General features: G+C 58.9%; 4 protein-coding genes and 1 pseudogene across 4 annotated transcripts; 3 read left to right on the forward strand and 2 right to left on the reverse strand.

The window, feature by feature from the left end:
* Positions 1 to 402: 402 nt before the first annotated feature.
* Positions 403 to 3,132, forward strand: ACA1_065130 (ammonium transporter, putative; the record flags this gene model as incomplete). Its single annotated transcript, XM_004339690.1, has 12 exons — positions 403 to 497; positions 666 to 781; positions 877 to 1,055; positions 1,115 to 1,287; positions 1,362 to 1,502; positions 1,582 to 1,760; positions 1,835 to 1,936; positions 2,036 to 2,124; positions 2,209 to 2,312; positions 2,378 to 2,496; positions 2,595 to 3,076; positions 3,124 to 3,132. 12 exons carry the CDS (start codon positions 403 to 405, stop codon positions 3,130 to 3,132), a joined length of 1,788 nt encoding a protein of 595 aa, XP_004339738.1.
* Positions 3,133 to 3,395: 263 nt separating this feature from the next.
* ACA1_065140 (uncharacterized protein) lies at positions 3,396 to 5,754 on the reverse strand (the record flags this gene model as incomplete). Its single annotated transcript, XM_004339691.1, has 12 exons — positions 3,396 to 3,505; positions 3,607 to 3,690; positions 3,771 to 3,845; positions 3,943 to 4,014; positions 4,109 to 4,262; positions 4,431 to 4,629; positions 4,712 to 4,789; positions 4,914 to 4,987; positions 5,093 to 5,161; positions 5,251 to 5,348; positions 5,427 to 5,517; positions 5,644 to 5,754. The coding sequence occupies 12 exons, from the start codon at positions 5,752 to 5,754 to the stop codon at positions 3,396 to 3,398; spliced, it is 1,215 nt and encodes a 404-aa protein (XP_004339739.1).
* A 123-nt stretch (positions 5,755 to 5,877) lies between these two features.
* Positions 5,878 to 6,955, reverse strand: ACA1_065150 (uncharacterized protein; the record flags this gene model as incomplete). The annotated part of the gene is made up of 5 exons (XM_004339692.1): positions 5,878 to 6,070; positions 6,311 to 6,418; positions 6,490 to 6,584; positions 6,697 to 6,769; positions 6,840 to 6,955. 5 exons carry the CDS (start codon positions 6,953 to 6,955, stop codon positions 5,878 to 5,880), a joined length of 585 nt encoding a protein of 194 aa, XP_004339740.1.
* Positions 6,956 to 7,624: 669 nt separating this feature from the next.
* On the forward strand, positions 7,625 to 11,147 carry ACA1_065160 (Armadillo/betacatenin-like repeat domain containing protein; the record flags this gene model as incomplete). Its single annotated transcript, XM_004339693.1, is given in 14 exon segments — positions 7,625 to 7,629; positions 7,644 to 7,735; positions 7,834 to 7,956; positions 8,033 to 8,146; positions 8,212 to 8,346; positions 8,415 to 8,660; positions 8,732 to 8,854; positions 8,926 to 9,367; positions 9,473 to 9,738; positions 9,882 to 10,013; positions 10,088 to 10,246; positions 10,326 to 10,475; positions 10,565 to 10,714; positions 10,792 to 11,147. The coding sequence occupies 14 exon segments, from the start codon at positions 7,625 to 7,627 to the stop codon at positions 11,145 to 11,147; spliced, it is 2,493 nt and encodes an 830-aa protein (XP_004339741.1).
* A 277-nt stretch (positions 11,148 to 11,424) lies between these two features.
* Positions 11,425 to 15,623, forward strand: ACA1_065170 (annotated as a pseudogene).
* Positions 15,624 to 15,663: the final 40 nt, after the last annotated feature.

Here is a 15,663-nt window from a genome sequence, read left to right on the forward strand (position 1 = left end):
CTTCAGCGCCTCGTCGTCGTGTGTGTGTTGTCGTGTGTCGTGTGCCTCTTGTCGACAGAGAAATATGTGTTACATTCCATGTAATTTCCTTTATTTTCCTTTTTATTTCTGGCTAACAATTTTGTTTTTGACGAGACCGGTTTCTTTTATTTAATTGGTCCAATGGTGGGTACGTCGTTTCGGGCACGCAGGGCCGACCCAAAAGAGGAGTGCCGCTGACCAGTCCCCGAGTCGAGCGACAGTGCAGCCCAGCTCCCTCGAGAAATCCGTAAGTGGTCGGAAGAGAAGAAGAATCGACACAGGAGGGGAGTCGATCTGAAACACGGTCTTGCGTGAGGAGGAAGAGAGAAAGTGTGAGATCTCCTGGAGCAGAGAGATTAGAGTCGATTAGGAGGAGGAAAGATGACTTCCGACAAGGCACACTTCACCAAGCTCCCGGAGCCCATCTTCGGTGGTGATTCCATCCGCGATCGCCTCAACGATGAGTACCTCGACGGGTGCGCTTCACCGTCACCTCCCTCCCATTATTTTCTTTTTCTTCCTACCTCCCCATTTGCTTTCCCTTCGCACCCAACATCTCTTCTCCCTTTCTCCACTCCTGTCGGCGAGAACGAGCTGAACTGGCCAACGTGGTTCTCACTGCTTCCCCGCATGTAATACAACAGGATTGAGAACTACATCGATGAGCTCCACGCCCATCTGCTGACCATCCAAAAAGATGAGACCGATGCGCGAGGGGAGTTTGCTGAAGACCTCAAGAAGCTCGCCTCGGCCAAACCTGGTACCCCCCCTGCGGATCCTAGACCAAGATGATCATACGATTTTACTGACGACGGCGCCCAAATCGCTCGCAATTCAACAATTTGAACAATTTAGGCAAGAAGAGGACGAATGATGAGACTCAGTACCAGCAGATGTTCCAGTCCCGCATGAAGAAGATCAAGAGCCGCAGGAAGCACTTCCGTCAGATGCTCTTCGACGCCTTCGATGAACGAAAGAAGCTCATCGAGAGCATGGGCCTCCAGAAGCGCGAGGAGGAAGTCCTCCGGCGCAAGGTACCTATTCTTTCCGGGCGTGTGCGTGTGTGCGGTGCCTGATAGTTGAGTGCGCGCAGTTGCAAAAGCTGGTGGCGTTGGACAACGAGCCGGTGGAGAAGGCCCCCAATCTGGTGGACCTCTTCTTCTGGGTGTACCTTATCTTCCAGGTCATCACCTGCGTCATCTACTGGGTCGCCTGCGACTACAGCGACGACACCAACTCTCCCCCCAACATGGGCTACACCCATAGGTAACCACCACCCCGCACACACACTCACCCCGCACACACACCGCCTCGCACACACTCACCGCACGCGCGATCAGGTCCGCCAACTGGTACACCATTTGGGTGCACGTGGCGATGCTCGTTCTCGCTGGCTTCTCGTTCTTCTACACCTTCATGCGGAAGTACGCCTACTCGGCCATCAGCCACACCTTCCTCATCACCGTCCTCGCCGCCCAGTGGTACGCCCGCCCGCCCGCCCCACCACACAGACCCGCGGCCTCGCCCAGCTGGGTCGGCTCTGACCCGAGCTCTTCACAGGACCATCCTGCACCTGATCTTCTGGCAGAATGTGGATGACGGCGGCGACTGGGCGAGGGGTGATCTGACGATTCTCTCGCTGATCGACGGTTACTACGGCGCCACGGCGTGCCTGATCACGTTTGGCTTCCTGCTGGGCAAGGCCAGCCCGCTCCAGCTCGTCTTCCTCACCCTCTTCGGTACCACACACCGTCGCACGCACCCCGACACTATCGCACGCACACGCCGCTCAACGAGCTCTTGGTTTGCACAGAGGTGGGCTTCTACGCGCTCAACAGGTTCGTGGTGCTGATGGTCCTCGACGCCGTCGACATCGGTGGCGCTCAGACAGTGCACCTTTTCGGCACCCTGTTTGGTACACCTTTCCCCACCGGCACGTCGTCGTCGACTTCCCACTGACCCATACTGTGTGTGTGTGTGTGTGTGTGTGTGTGTGTGTGTGTGTGTGGCCCAGGTCTCGGTGTCGTGGGCGTGCAGACCCTGATCGGCCAGCTGCTGCAGGAGGACAAGGAGAGGCTCAAGGAGTTTGAGAAGGACAAGCAAGTGCGTGGCACAGATGATGTGGAAACAGTGTTTTTAGTTAATTCTTCTCTGACTGTTCATGTAATGCTTGTGCCTGTGTGACAGTCGTCGTATGTGTCCAACATCTTCACCCTGCTCGGCACCCTGATCATGTTCGTCATGTGGCCCGGATGGAACGCCGCCTACGCCCCCAACGGCTCTCAGTACCGGTAGGCCCCTCCCCTCTCCAGCCGCACGCAATCGCGCCCATGGATTCTCAAGGCTTTCTCCCCAGTGTGGTGGTGAACACCTTCCTGGCGATCACGTCGTCGTGCATCATGGCCTTCCTCACCTCGCGCACCATCCGCGCCGGCAAGTTCCTCATGTTCGACATCCAGCGCGCCACCCTCGCCGGTACCGTGCCCAAGCCCCCCAACCCACCCCAATCAGCTCTCTCCCTTGATCGTCCATGAGAGCTCATAGGACGACACGGTCACGCGCGTCGTTTTTAGGTGGTATCGCGATCGGTTCGGCTACGCCCGTGGTGGTGAGCCCCGGTGGCGCCATGGTGATCGGTCTGGTGGCCGGTATCGTCTCTGTGCTGGGCTACGCCTACGTGAACCCGGCCATCGGCTACTTCAAGATCCACGACCACGCGGGCGTGCTGAGCCTGCACGGCCTGTCGGGTCTGCTGGCCGGCGTCGCCGGCATCATCTCGACCGCCATCGCCTGCCAGAACGACTACGTGTTCGGCCAGCCCGTCGAGGAGCTCTTCCTCCGCGGCGGCTCGCAGGCCGGCTACCAGGTGCTGTGCCTCATCATCTCGATCGGCATCGGCCTCGGCGGCGGTATCGCCACGGGCGTGGTCCTGTTCTTCCTGGACATGCTGGCCCAGTACGTGCCCCAGGTGGCCGAGCCCGAGAAGATGCTCTACTCCGACCAGAGGCACTTCCACGTCCCGGCCGACTTTGAGCGCACCATCGTCCCCAGCAAGGTACCCAGCCCCCTACCCCTTCATTCCCCCGTTCTGTGCCTTCCCAGGTGAGGTGAGGCTCACAGTGGTGTGTTGTCAGGCGCCCGCGCCGAAGGCTGACGTGTAAGAGGCCTTGGGCCATCGGCTGAGCTCAACAACAACAACGACAACAGGGAGGGGACTTGGGGGAGAGATCGCACACTCGATGGCGGGGGAGAGGAAAGGTAATTCGGTGTGTGTGTGTCGCTGCGAGAGGGAAGCAGGAATAAAGAGAGTCTTTGGATTTCATACTTGACGACTTGCAATGTGTCGGGCTGTTGAGAGCAAGAGGTTGAGGGGCTCAAATCCAGTTGGCGTAGTAGATGAGGGTGACCTGGTTGAAGCCCTGCTGGTTGTGGTTGCCGAACAGGACCAGACCCGCCTGCGACAGGATGCCGCCTACCTCGTTGCCTGCAACGCGCGCGACGTGCACACACCGCACGAAAGCGCCCCCACGTAAGTCCACAACCGTGGGTAGAGTGTCGCCGCGTGAGCAAGAAAGAAAGTCGTACCGGCCTCGGGCGGGGTGCCGGGCATCTGCTTCTGGAGGTCGATGACGCAGCTGTTCTGAAGGTTCACGCTCGCCAGTGTGTACTCTACGCAACGTCGGACAAAACGTGAGCCATGACTACGCGTGCGGCAAAGGGGGGGGGTAGGAGACGACGGCAAGGTGTACCTTGGCCCGCAGGCTCGCCAAAGCCGAGCAGGATGTACTTGTTGTTGGGCGTGCTTCCGTAAGCCGAGCCGAACGCTGGAGAAACCATGAAGATGCAATTTTTAATGAGTAACAATAATAGCTGATAAATAAATAAAATAAATAAATAAATAACAAGGGAGTGGGCACTGACTTTGTGAGGACGATACGGGGATCTCGGCGTAGCTGAGCTCGTGCGAGTCCAAGCTCCAGATGAACGCCGCGCCTGTGTGTTGGAGCGACAGGGCGCGACACGCACACGACACAGCAGGGATGAATACAAGTGATGCGACACAGGCACGCACAACTGGGGGCTGGACCGGTGGACTGCTGGCTGTCGAAGAGCGCGCCAGACTCGGCCCAGATGATGTCGTTGGTGCCGTCGCTCCCCGAGGTGACGAACATGACCGCCGGCGAGTGGTCTAGGATGACACGGTTGACTAGCGACCCGTCGTCCGCCGACAGCAGCAACACCTGCGGAACCGCACACACGCACACACGCGCACACGCACACGCACGCGCGCGCGCGCGCGCACACACACACACACACACACACACACACACACACACACACACACAACAACACACACAACGGCGGTCAGTCACGGGATACTGCAGGCGTGTGCGCGCACGCAGACGGACAGAGACCTCTCCGGGCTTCTCGGGGTCTTCGTTGGCCCGAGTGACAAAGAGTTCCTGTTGGTTGGCGGCGTTGACCATTGCGCTGCGGATGACCTGCGTGGGGTACTGTCCGGCCGGGATGGCGACGACCGCGTCGATGCTCCACGTCAGGGCGTTGTAGTTGACGATCACCAGATGGTCCGCCGAGAACAGGTACAGCCTGCCGGATGACGGAAAGGCGCACACAGCAGTGAGAACGTGTGCGTGTGCGGCGAAGCGTGCGCGTGTGCGGTGGTGCGCACTTGCTGGTGAGGCCGTAGGTGTTGGGAATGATCTTCTGCCATTGCACGGTCTGAGCGAACTGGGGGATCGTCAGGTTCCTGGTCGACGCCACGGAGCCAACGCGTGAGGACACATTCCCCAGTAACCGGCACCACACCACACCCGACACGACACGACACGACACGGCACGACACGACACGACGCCGGTTAGAAAACACGCACCGGCTGAGCACGTAGCCGTCCGCGGTGATGACCACCTCGACAAGGTTCCAGGGCGTCGACCTGGGCACCAACACCTGCGCCCGGAGCGGTAACCCGCTCCCACACGTTAGGGGGAGTGGCAAAGAACTTGACTACCACGAAAAGTGTCGATGACTGCGGGGGCGATCGTGGACACGCACCACGACTGGACCCGTGGGCGAGAAGCCCTGCTTGAACATGGGCGACACAGCCACGTTCGTAGCCAAAGACTACACGACACACGACACATGTGCGCGTGCGATTAGGAGCAAGGCCAAGGGGTCATATATGACGGGGCAGAGCTCGGGGGGTAATGTACGGGCGGGATGGCGGTGCGCTGGAGGAGCGAGAACGAGTAGAAGATCGTGTTGAAGGAGAACACGTAGGCGAACTTCTCCGACAGCCACAGCTGGTTGGCTAGTGCACAACTCATTAGCAACGCGCGACACGACACACGACACACGACACGACACGACGCGAAGGCGAAGAGGGTACCGTTGCTGGTGGCGTCAACATTGGAGACAGCTACCCACGCGGAAGAGTCGTCGGGGAAGGACTGCGTTCCATACACCTTGATGCCGTCTCCCTAGGAAGCAAACACACAAAAAATGAAATATTTCAAATCAAAGTAAAAGATAAAGTACCCCGATAAATGTATTAATTTTTACTATTTAAAAAATAGAAATTAAGACAAGAGGGACAAGCCCGGTACCGGACAGGACTGCGCAGTCGCGGGGAGGGCAAGACAGGCGAGGAGACCACCGATTGCGGCCACCAAGCACGCCACGTAGGCTCCACGACCGGCGCTGGTGGTCAGTGTCATGCTCGGCGCGATAAGATAAAGAACCTGTGTCGGGGCGGGGCGTCCCCATTGGCCCCTCCGCTCCGGGCAAAACAGAAAGTCGCCAGAAAAGAAAAACAATACAAGTGGCACATTCGTGCGACCTCACAGCTCGTCCCTCGTCTCCTTCCCTGCCGCGTCGACACCACCTTCGATGGTATCCGCCTGGCCTGCTACGCTTTCGCCTGATTGCAGCGCTCTGGCCCTCTGGCGTTCGGCCGCGGAGGTCTTCCACCACGCGACCATGTTCGGTGCGCCCCACAAACCGTCGTAGGGCGCTTCAACTCCTCCCTCAATCCTGTACGTGCCACCAGTTGGGTGCCGCACGCCAGATTGCCTAAGCTCCCATATCTATGCGTGTGCGGTGGTGCGTGTGCCTGTGTGTGTGTCGTACCAATAGATGAGCGGGAGCGCGTCGGGCTCAGTCACCTCCAATTTAAGGAAGCGAGCACACAAGTCTGTGTGGCTAGGGTTACCAACCGATCGGACACCACAGTAAAGAGGGGAAGAGGTACCGAGATTGACTGTTGGGCTGCACATGACGCGAGCCACGTTGAACTCTTTCGTTCTTAGCGCCACAGCGGCGAGATTGGTCCATACGTTCCACGCGTCACGGCTGTGCTTGCTCGTTTCGAAGGGGGCGTAGCTGTGAAGAAGCAGAGGTCAGTAGGTTTGATGACAATGAAGCGCAGTGTCGTGCGAGTGGCCACCACGCACAATTGAACCATCCAGTGGCCGCTCGCCACGCTACTGTCGAAGTTCTTGTGGTCGAGGCGCACCACGTCGCGGTCGATGTGCACGTCAATGAATCTCTGAACAAAGAAAGGAGCAGAGATGTATCAGTCAATGACTTCTTTGTGGAGCACAACAACAACATCACCATCAAGAGAAGAGGTGTGCCTTGAACTCCAACGCACTGGCAACGCTCTGGTCGTTGGGAAGAGTCGACCCTTCCTTCTTGTACTGTACTCCCTTCTTCACCAGACCGTGGTAGTTGCTACATAAACATGGGAAATTCACGTGAGTGACCAGCAACTGGTGTAGTTCTCCTGATGGGTGGTGCATACACGGCCAGGAAGGGATAGCGCTTCTTGACACCGTAGTCCAGGCATGGCTCGATGAATTCGTTACAGTCTATTCCGGTGAGGTTGAACACGTCGCCCGACTTCTCGTAGAGCTCCATGGTCTCGAGCACCACTCGCTCTGCCCTGTCGCAGACCCCGCCACCACAGTGCTTGCTGTGCGTTCTGTGCCAAAAGGAAACGGCAGGCTTGAGTCGGCTATCATGGCATCGTGGCAGGGGAGAGGGCACACAGAAGGAGAAGCCACTGGCCGTTGGCGGTGGCTTGTTCGAAGGGGTGGTTCTCGTCCTCACCAAAGATTCGAAACCCAGAGTCAGAGGTGGTGTCGGCCAGGGCTGCCACAACCAGACCCACAGCGGCCACAAAAAAGAGTGCCAGCCTTGTGGACGACAGCATGGTGGCCAAGATGAGTTCTGCCGCGCCAGTGAAAGACCCTCCTTCTCGCAAAAAGTTGTGACGTCACCCCCAAGTGGCTTACCAAATAAGGGAAAAAAGTTCAAATATCTGACTCGAAAGGCAAGCACAGGAATGTCTGTTACGCTTCCTTTTCCAGCGCAGATACAAAACGTCAGGTCACGACGTTGGTGGTCAACACCTCGAAGCACTTGGGGGAGGAGCTCATCAACTTACCACAGACATTGCGGCCGCAATGTTTAAAGCAGAATTTGAAGATTTGGTGCGCTAGCTCCTCGAAAACCTCCTCCATCACCCCGGGGGGCCGACAGAAGTGCATTACTGATCCCCCCCACAGAACGGGGATAACGACGACGATGTCGTGACCCGGTCCAGAACGCGGTCGGCCTACCGAGGAACGATTGCGCTCAAGACTCTGAAGAGACCCAGAGTCCAGACCCTGCGCAAGGTCTACGCGACTGCAGTCGGTGCGTTGACGCCCCTTATCACGCTTCCCTCCTTTTACGCCCCTCCTATCTTACTTCTATCTATCTATCATCCTTCGATGATGGATCTTGTGAGACAGAGGAGGAGCAGATCATTTTGGCCGAGGACGGTGGCTTTGAAGAGCTGCTGTGCCTGCACAAGCACGAGCATCCCAAGGTCAAGATCCTTGCCTCGACCGTTCTCTCGCACCTCACCACCAACAGTACATTGCTGCCCTCTGACTACTAAACGGGGAAAGACTGCATGCATGTCGTCTGCTAACGTTCGGCCACACAAAGGCGAGGATGAGGTGGTCATCTCCGCGCTAGAGGGCTATGCGCCCCTCTTCGAGATGCTCGAGCTGAAGGAAGAGGAACTGCGCTCCAAGGCGGCCATGACGCTGGCCATCCTCGGTAAGCTACCACAGTGGGAGCCGCTGCTGGGCTATTAGCTAATTCGATGGTTTCCAACCCGGCAGCTGAGCATCCCGACAGCCAAGAGCTGATCCTCGAGGCGGCCGGACGCTGGTCCAAGATCACGGCGCTGGTGAGGTCCAGCAACTCCACAGTCCAGCGCGGGGGCCTTCTTCTCTGCGGCGCCCTCGTGGTGAACGGTATGCACAGCCAGTTTCGCTGTAACTCTCTGGAGGGTATGCTAAGGGGAGTCTTTGCTTCACTGCAGCGGAACTGCGGGACTCGTTCATCAAGGAGGGGTGCGTGGGCCAGGTGCTGAAGGGGGCCAAGAACAAGGACCTCAAGGTGCAGCGCGCGATGGCCACCTGTCTGGCCAACCTGGCTCAGGATACCAAAGCCGCCAAGGAGTGCCTCAGCGGCGACATGACGCGCGTCATCCTCGGCTGGATCGATCAGGATGACGATGAGCTCACAGGCGCCTCCCTGACCATCCTGGCCAACGCCTCCAGCAGAGGTACACCTCCACCACCACCACCGTTGGCTGTTTTCTTTTTTGATTTTTGCTCTATTTTGATTTGTGGCCAGATGAGCTGAAGGAGAAGCTGGTGAAGGACGGTGCACTGGATGTCGTGCCGCCGCTGGTCCTGCACGAGAACGAGACCGTGCGCACGGGCGCCCTCACTCTCCTCTCCAATCTCTCCACCGTCGGTCCGGTCCCTTCATCTTCCTACTCGCCCCCCCCCAACACTGAAAGAGGGTTCGTTTTGGGTGACGTGTAGAGGAGGCCAACAAGGTTGCCTTGGCGTGTCTGGACGACATCATCGAGGTGGCCAAGACAAGCGACAACGCCGACCACACGCTGCACGCGGTTATGACCCTCAGCAACCTGACCTCGTTCGAGACGTCCCAGCAGGAGCTCAAGGAGAAGGGCATCGACGTCTATCTCAACCACCTGCACGCTACCACCAAGGATCCCAACATCCGGCGGGAGCTGGCCCAGTCGCTGGCCGAGCTCGGTCAGCCGGTCGCGGGCGGCGGCAAGCGCGACGATGAGAGGGACATGGAGAACGATGCGGAGGACGATGACGACGAGACGCGAAAGTCGGTCAAGGAGGAGCTCAAGAACCAGATCAAGGTGCTTGTCGATCGCCTCGAGAAGGAGAAGCGCGAATCCGAGCTGGAGAAGATCACGTCCGAACTGTTCTTGATCCTGCAGCAGAAGTACGCTCACACATGACACACACGCTCACGACACGACACGACACGACACGACCAACGACACGACACACGCCACACATGCAAACCTGACCCTCGGCAACCTGGCAGGAAGGAGTCCCATAATATCCTGTGGCTGAAGAACGGTGTCGGTGCGCTGGTGGAGCACATCGCATCGGGCGGCGAAGCGCCGGCCACTGCCTCCCAGTTCAACTCCATCAAGGCGCTGGCCGAGCTGGCCAAGTACAGGAAGAACCGGGTGCGCATCGGCAACTCGCAGGCCATCCCGCCCCTCCTTAGACACAGCAAGTACAGCAGCACCAACACCGCGTTAGTCCTCGCCGCACTATTCGTCCTCGAGGACCTCACTCAAAAAGGTATCCTGTTTCGCTTCTGCGCGTGCACTAGTGCTTGTGCGTTGTGTGCGTGTGTGTCGTGTGTGTGTGTGTGTGTGTGTGTCGTGTTTGTGTCGTGTTTGTGTCGTGTTTGTGTCGTTTCACTAACGGTGTTAATGCGCCAGACACGTTGGTAGAGAAGTTCCGAGAGGCCGCACCCTTTGATGTGCTGAAAATGCACCTTACCAGCGCACAAGCCAACGTGGAGATTCAGGCCAGCTGCCTGATCCTCCTGCAGCGCTGGGTGTTGGACAACCGTACGTGCTGCTGTCGCGAAGCCTGAGTCGCGCACATCAATTTTATTCTCATTTGACACACACACCACACACAGCTCCGGCCCAGGTAGAGTTCCGTGTGAAGAAGGGATTCGAGATGGTGGTGCGCATGATGGGGTCGTCCTCGCCTATGATCAAGGAGCTTGCCGCCTACGCTCTCGGCGGTGCGTGCGCTGGACAGCGCCGCCTGCAGCAGGCCGCCGCCAAAGCCAAGGGTACGACACGTACACCGTGGCCACATATCATGTACGACGATCCCTGTCAATAAGAAAGCTGACGTGGACTCCACAACAGCGATTTCGTGCCTTGCGGCCGCGATGAACCCGAAGGAGGAGCTGCCTGTGCGCACGGCCGCGTGCACGGCACTCGGACTGGTAATCCAGCAGGACCAGTCCAATCAGGACAAGCTGCGCAACACAAAGGGTGCCATCGAGTCCCTTGTCGGTACGCACTCCGCTTGCGCTTCCCCGCGTGGCGCTGTGGTGCTGCGTCGCACGTCGTCCTCACACGTAAAAATTTGGCGTTGTGGGCAGACCTGATGGGGATACAGGGTAAGACGCCTGACCCCAAGCACCCCGGCGGCACCACGCTCGAGCAGCAGGCCCAGTGGGTGACCCTCTCCACTGCCGGCAACTTCTCGTATCTCTACGCCAAGGGCCAGAACGCCCTGCGCACCAAGAAATGTGCGTTCCTTTCTGCGTGTGCGATCGTGCGTGCGGCGCGAATGCGCTTGGCTAACCGGCCTTGTACATCATTCCAGGCATTCCGCTCGTCACGGCGTTCATCATGTCAGACGACCCTGCCGTGACGCTGGCCCACAAGGAGCAGGCCACCCGTCTGCTGAGCTACATGTGCTTCTACAGCAGCAAGAACCAGGAGCTCATCGGCACGCCCGCCGTCGCCGCGGCCATCGTCGCCAACCTGGCGCTGGACAGCAAGCGGCTGCAGTACTACACGGAGGGCCTCATCTGGTCGCTTGCCCACAACAGCAAGAAGAGGCGCGCCATCTTCGTCAACGCCGGCGCCATCGCCGCCGTCGGACAGCTGACGCAATCAACATCGGAGGCCGTGGCCAAGGGCGCCGAGTGGGCAAAGAAGGCGCTCGGCAAGAAGTGATGCATCACGAGGAAGTTACGGAGAGCTTGGCCGGCGGGGAATGCGCACGTGCTGCTGCTCTTCTTGTTGAGAGTGGAGTTGACCAGCAGACGGCGCCGACATGTATTACTGAGTGATTGGTCAGGCTAAATTAAAATCTCCTGGCGTTGCTTGGTTGGTGTCCAAGGACGGGGAGCAGGGCGTGGCAAGGAGCGTTCTTCTTTCTTCTTTACCTTCACACGCGCCCACCGCTCATCAATCCCATCTTCTGTAATTACTTTTTTTATCCAAACACATCATGTTCGGTGTTGATTTCGAAGACGCAGACAACACGGTACCGCTCCGCTCTTGATCATGCAATGTAAGTTCTTGATCTTCTTGTACTGATTTGATTCCTATTAATCGATTGCTTTTCGCGAGTAGAACGTGTCGCAGGGCGGATTCGATGGAGAGAACAGCCGCAGCGCGAGCAGCTTCGGCACGCGATCGGCCTACCGCGGCACTGTCGCCCTCAAGACCCTAAGGCGACCCAAGGTCAAGACCCTTCGCCAAGCCTACACCACCGTCGGTACGCCACTCTTTGTGTAAAAGATTTATTATTTAATCATAATAATTCCGTTTATCTGCCTGGGCAATCAGATAAATCAACAAAATAAGAACCTGATAGATTTTATTTTGTTAAACTGTTCTCTTATTATTTGTTATTTTTTAATCTCTTCATTTTTTGGGGCGGTCGCTTTCGATCTTTGCCCCCCCCCCCAATCCAAGGCTTCGTGTTGGCCCACACGAGCGCACCGCACCCACGGCGCACGAGGAGGCCCTATCTCGCGCTCCAGCCATCTCCCCAAAAGCGCGCTTTGCGTCGACGGCCTCACTCTTAGGCTCACACTTCGTTGCTGTACGTCGTGTGGTGGGACCGGTGGTATTTGAAGGCGAGGAGCAGATCGTGCTGGCCGAGGACGCCGGCCTCGAGGAGTTGCTGGCCCTCTACAAGCACGACCACGCCAAGGTCAAGGGCCTCGCCTCCGCCGCTCTCGCCCACCTCACCTCCAATGGTGCATGCTCTCTCCTTGGCCCTGCATTCCTCGCACATTCCTATGCCGATTCTACAGAATGTATGGAATGTAATGTGTGATCGCTAACTGGTTCGGCCATTGTCACTCGTTCACCAGCCGAAGACGAGGTCGTGGTTGCCGCCAAGGAGGGCTTCGCGCCGCTCTTCGAGCTGCTTGAGATCAAGGACGAGGATGTGCGCGCCAAGGCCACCATGACCCTCTCCATTCTGGGTACCGCTCCCTGGCGCGCCGTGCCTGCTGGGGCCGCGGCTGTTCGCCACTGTCGGGCCGCTAACGCGACTGTTCGCCGCTGCAGCGGAGCAGCCGGACAGCCAGGAGCTGATCGTGGAAGCGGCCGGCGGCTGGAACAAGATCATCCCCCTGGTCAGGTCCAACAACACCAGCGTCCAACACGCCGGACTGCTTCTCTGCGGCTCTCTTGTCATCAACTGTACGCACGCACGACGCGAGCGCGCACACGCGTTGTGGGCTGACACGCGATGCATTGTGGGCAAATTTGTGTGACAGCGGAGCTGCGTGAGGCCTTCATCAAGGAGGGCGGCGTGGGCCAGGTGCTCAAGGCCGCGGGAGCCAAGGACATCAAGGTGCAGCGCGCCCTGGCCACCTGTCTGGCCAACTTGGCCCAGGAGGCCGAGGCCGTCAAGGACGTGATCGGCGGCGATGGCCTCAAGAAGGTCCTCGCCTGGATCGGCCAGGGCGACGAGGAGCTCACCGGCAGCTCCGTCTCCATCCTCGCCAACGCCTCCAACAACGGTACGAACCGCACGCGCACACGCCACCACACCGCACCGAAAACGCTGTCACTCATGTGAGTGCCCTGTTTGCAGAGCACTTCAAGGAGCCGCTGCTGCAGGGCCGCGTGCTCGACGTCGTGCCGCCGCTCCTGCTTTCGGAGAACGAGACTGTGCGCACGGGCACCCTCATCCTTCTCTCCAACCTCTCCACCGTCGGTTCGTTTCCTTCTGGTCGCGTGTCGTGTGTCGTGTGTCGTGTGTCGTGTGTCGTGTGTCGTGTGTCGTGTGTCGTGTGTCGTGTGTCGTGTGTCGTGTGTCGTGTGTCGTGTGTCGTGTGGTGGTGTCGTGTCGTGGAACACGGTGTGTTGACGACGATCGTTCATCTCTGCAGAGGAGGCCAACGTGCTGGTGGCCACGACGTGCCTGGACAACCTGCTCAAGGTGGCCAAGACCACCGACAACACCGACTACCTCTACCGCACCGTCGTGTGCTTCAGCAACCTGGCCTCGTTCGACCAGTCGCGCCAGAAGATCAAGGAGAAGGGCATCGACGCCTACCTCAAGCACCTGCATGCCAACCACAAGGACCCGGACATCCACAAGGAGGTCACCCAGGCCCTGGCCGAGCTGGGCGAGTTCGTCAAGGCGGCGGTGGACGACGGCGACGACTCGGACGAGAAGGAGGACGACGATGACAAGGGCGTCAAGGAGGAGCTCAAGGCCCAGGTCAAGAGCCTCGTCGAGCGCCTCGAGACGGAGCCCAAGGAGTCCGAGCTCGAGAAGATCACCGCCGAGCTCCAGCAAGTCCTGCTCCACAAGTACGTGTCGTGTGCGTGTCGTGTCATGCGTGCGCGTGTGTCTGACGCTCATGGGGTCGCAGGAAGGAGTCCCACAATATTCTGTGGCTGAAGAACGGCGTTGCCGCACTCGTGGAGCACATCGCCAAGGGCGGCGACGCTCCCGCCACGCCCTCCCAGGTCAACGCCGTCAGGGTACGCTCTCTGCCCCTCGTTTTTATTTTATTTGCATTCCCCTATTGGTTCAGTCGAATTTATGTGTGCGCTCAACTTATTGTAAACAACATCAGGCGCTGGCCGAGCTTGCCCGGTACAGGAAGAATCGAGTGCGCATTGGCAACTCGCAGGCCATTCCGCCCCTCCTGAAGCACCTCAAGAACAGCAGCGGCAACCCGCAGCTGGCCCTCGCCGCCCTCTTCATCCTGGAAGACATCACGCAGAAGGGTACCTTCACACGTCGTGTGTCGTGTGCATTGTGTGCGTGTCGTGCGCTAACTCGAATCATTGCCAACAGACACGCTCCTCGAGAACTTCCGCCTGGCCAAGCCGCTCGATGCGCTCATGGTGCAGCTGGTCGGCGGCGGCGAGGTGGCGCATGAGGATGTCCAGGCCAACTGCCTCACCCTCATCCAGCGCACCGTCAAGAATCACGGTACCACACCGCGCCTCCTTTACCCGCCACCGTAAGCCCAGTTCACAGTGCACTGACCACACACACACACACCGCAGTTCCGTCGCAGGTCGGCTTCCGCGTGCTGAGCGGATTCGACATTCTGGTGCGCCTGCTGGCGTCGCCCTCGCCCAAGGTCAAGGAGCTGGCCGCCTACGCCCTCGGTGCCGCCTGCTCCGGCCAGCGTCGCATGCAGCAGGCCGCCGCCAAGGCCAAGGGTGCGACACCTCCCCTCTCCTCACCGCACACAACACACTTGCCACCGCACACACCGCATACGAGCAAGACTAACTTGGTGTGTGTGCGATCTACAGCGATCAAGTCGCTCACGGCGCTGCTGCAGCCTAAGGAGGACCTGCGCGTGCGCTTGGCCGCATGCTCGGCCATCGGCCAGGTCATCCAGCAGGACCAGGCCAACCAAGAGAAGCTGCGCAAGCAGAGCGGCGCAGTCGAGGCCGTCATCGGTACCCAATCACACCCCACCTTCCCCCATCTCGTGCTCTTCTCTGATTTCTGGTTGGTCGTGACCTAATTCCCTTGCAGAGCTGTTCTCGGTGTCGGGTTCGACGCCGGACCCCAAGCAGCCCCAGGGTCCTACCCTCGAGCAGCAGGTCCAGTGGGTGGCCCTCTACACGGCCGGCAACTTCGTCTACCTGTACTCCAAGGGCCAGAACGCCATCCGCGCCAAGAAGGGTATCGCTCCGCTCATCGTGTGCGATGGTACGATGGTGCGTGTGCGTGCGGTACTGACACGACACGCGCGTGCGTGCGTGCGTAATGCAGGCATTCCGGTGATCATCGAGTTTGTGAAGTCGACCAACGCGGCCGTGACGGTGGGCCTCAAGGAGCAGGCCACCCGTCTGCTGTGCTACATGTGCTTCTACAACAACAAGAACCAGGAGCTCATCGGCACGCCCGCCGTCGCGTCGGCCATCGTCGAGAACCTGGCGCTGGACAGCAAGCGGCTGCAGTACTACACGGAGGGCCTCATCTGGTCGCTTGCCCACAACAGCAAGAAGAGGCGCGCCACCCTCATCGACGCCGGCGCCATCGGCGCTCTGCTCGAGGTAACTTTCAGCCGCCAGCATTCGTTTTGTGTCCGTGCATACGGTGTGTCCGTGCTGACATCCTCATGTGTTGCTTGCCAGCTGGCGCAATCGCCGTCGGAGGCTGTGGCCAAGGGCGCCGAGTGGGCCAAGCAGGCGCTGGTCAAGAAGTGAAGGTGAGCAGCTCCCAACATCCGAAAAGGTAAATAAATAA

Source organism: Acanthamoeba castellanii (assembly GCF_000313135.1).
Source record: "Acanthamoeba castellanii str. Neff unplaced genomic scaffold scf7180000084599, whole genome shotgun sequence".
In the NCBI taxonomy this organism is placed as follows: domain Eukaryota; phylum Discosea; order Longamoebia; family Acanthamoebidae; genus Acanthamoeba; species Acanthamoeba castellanii.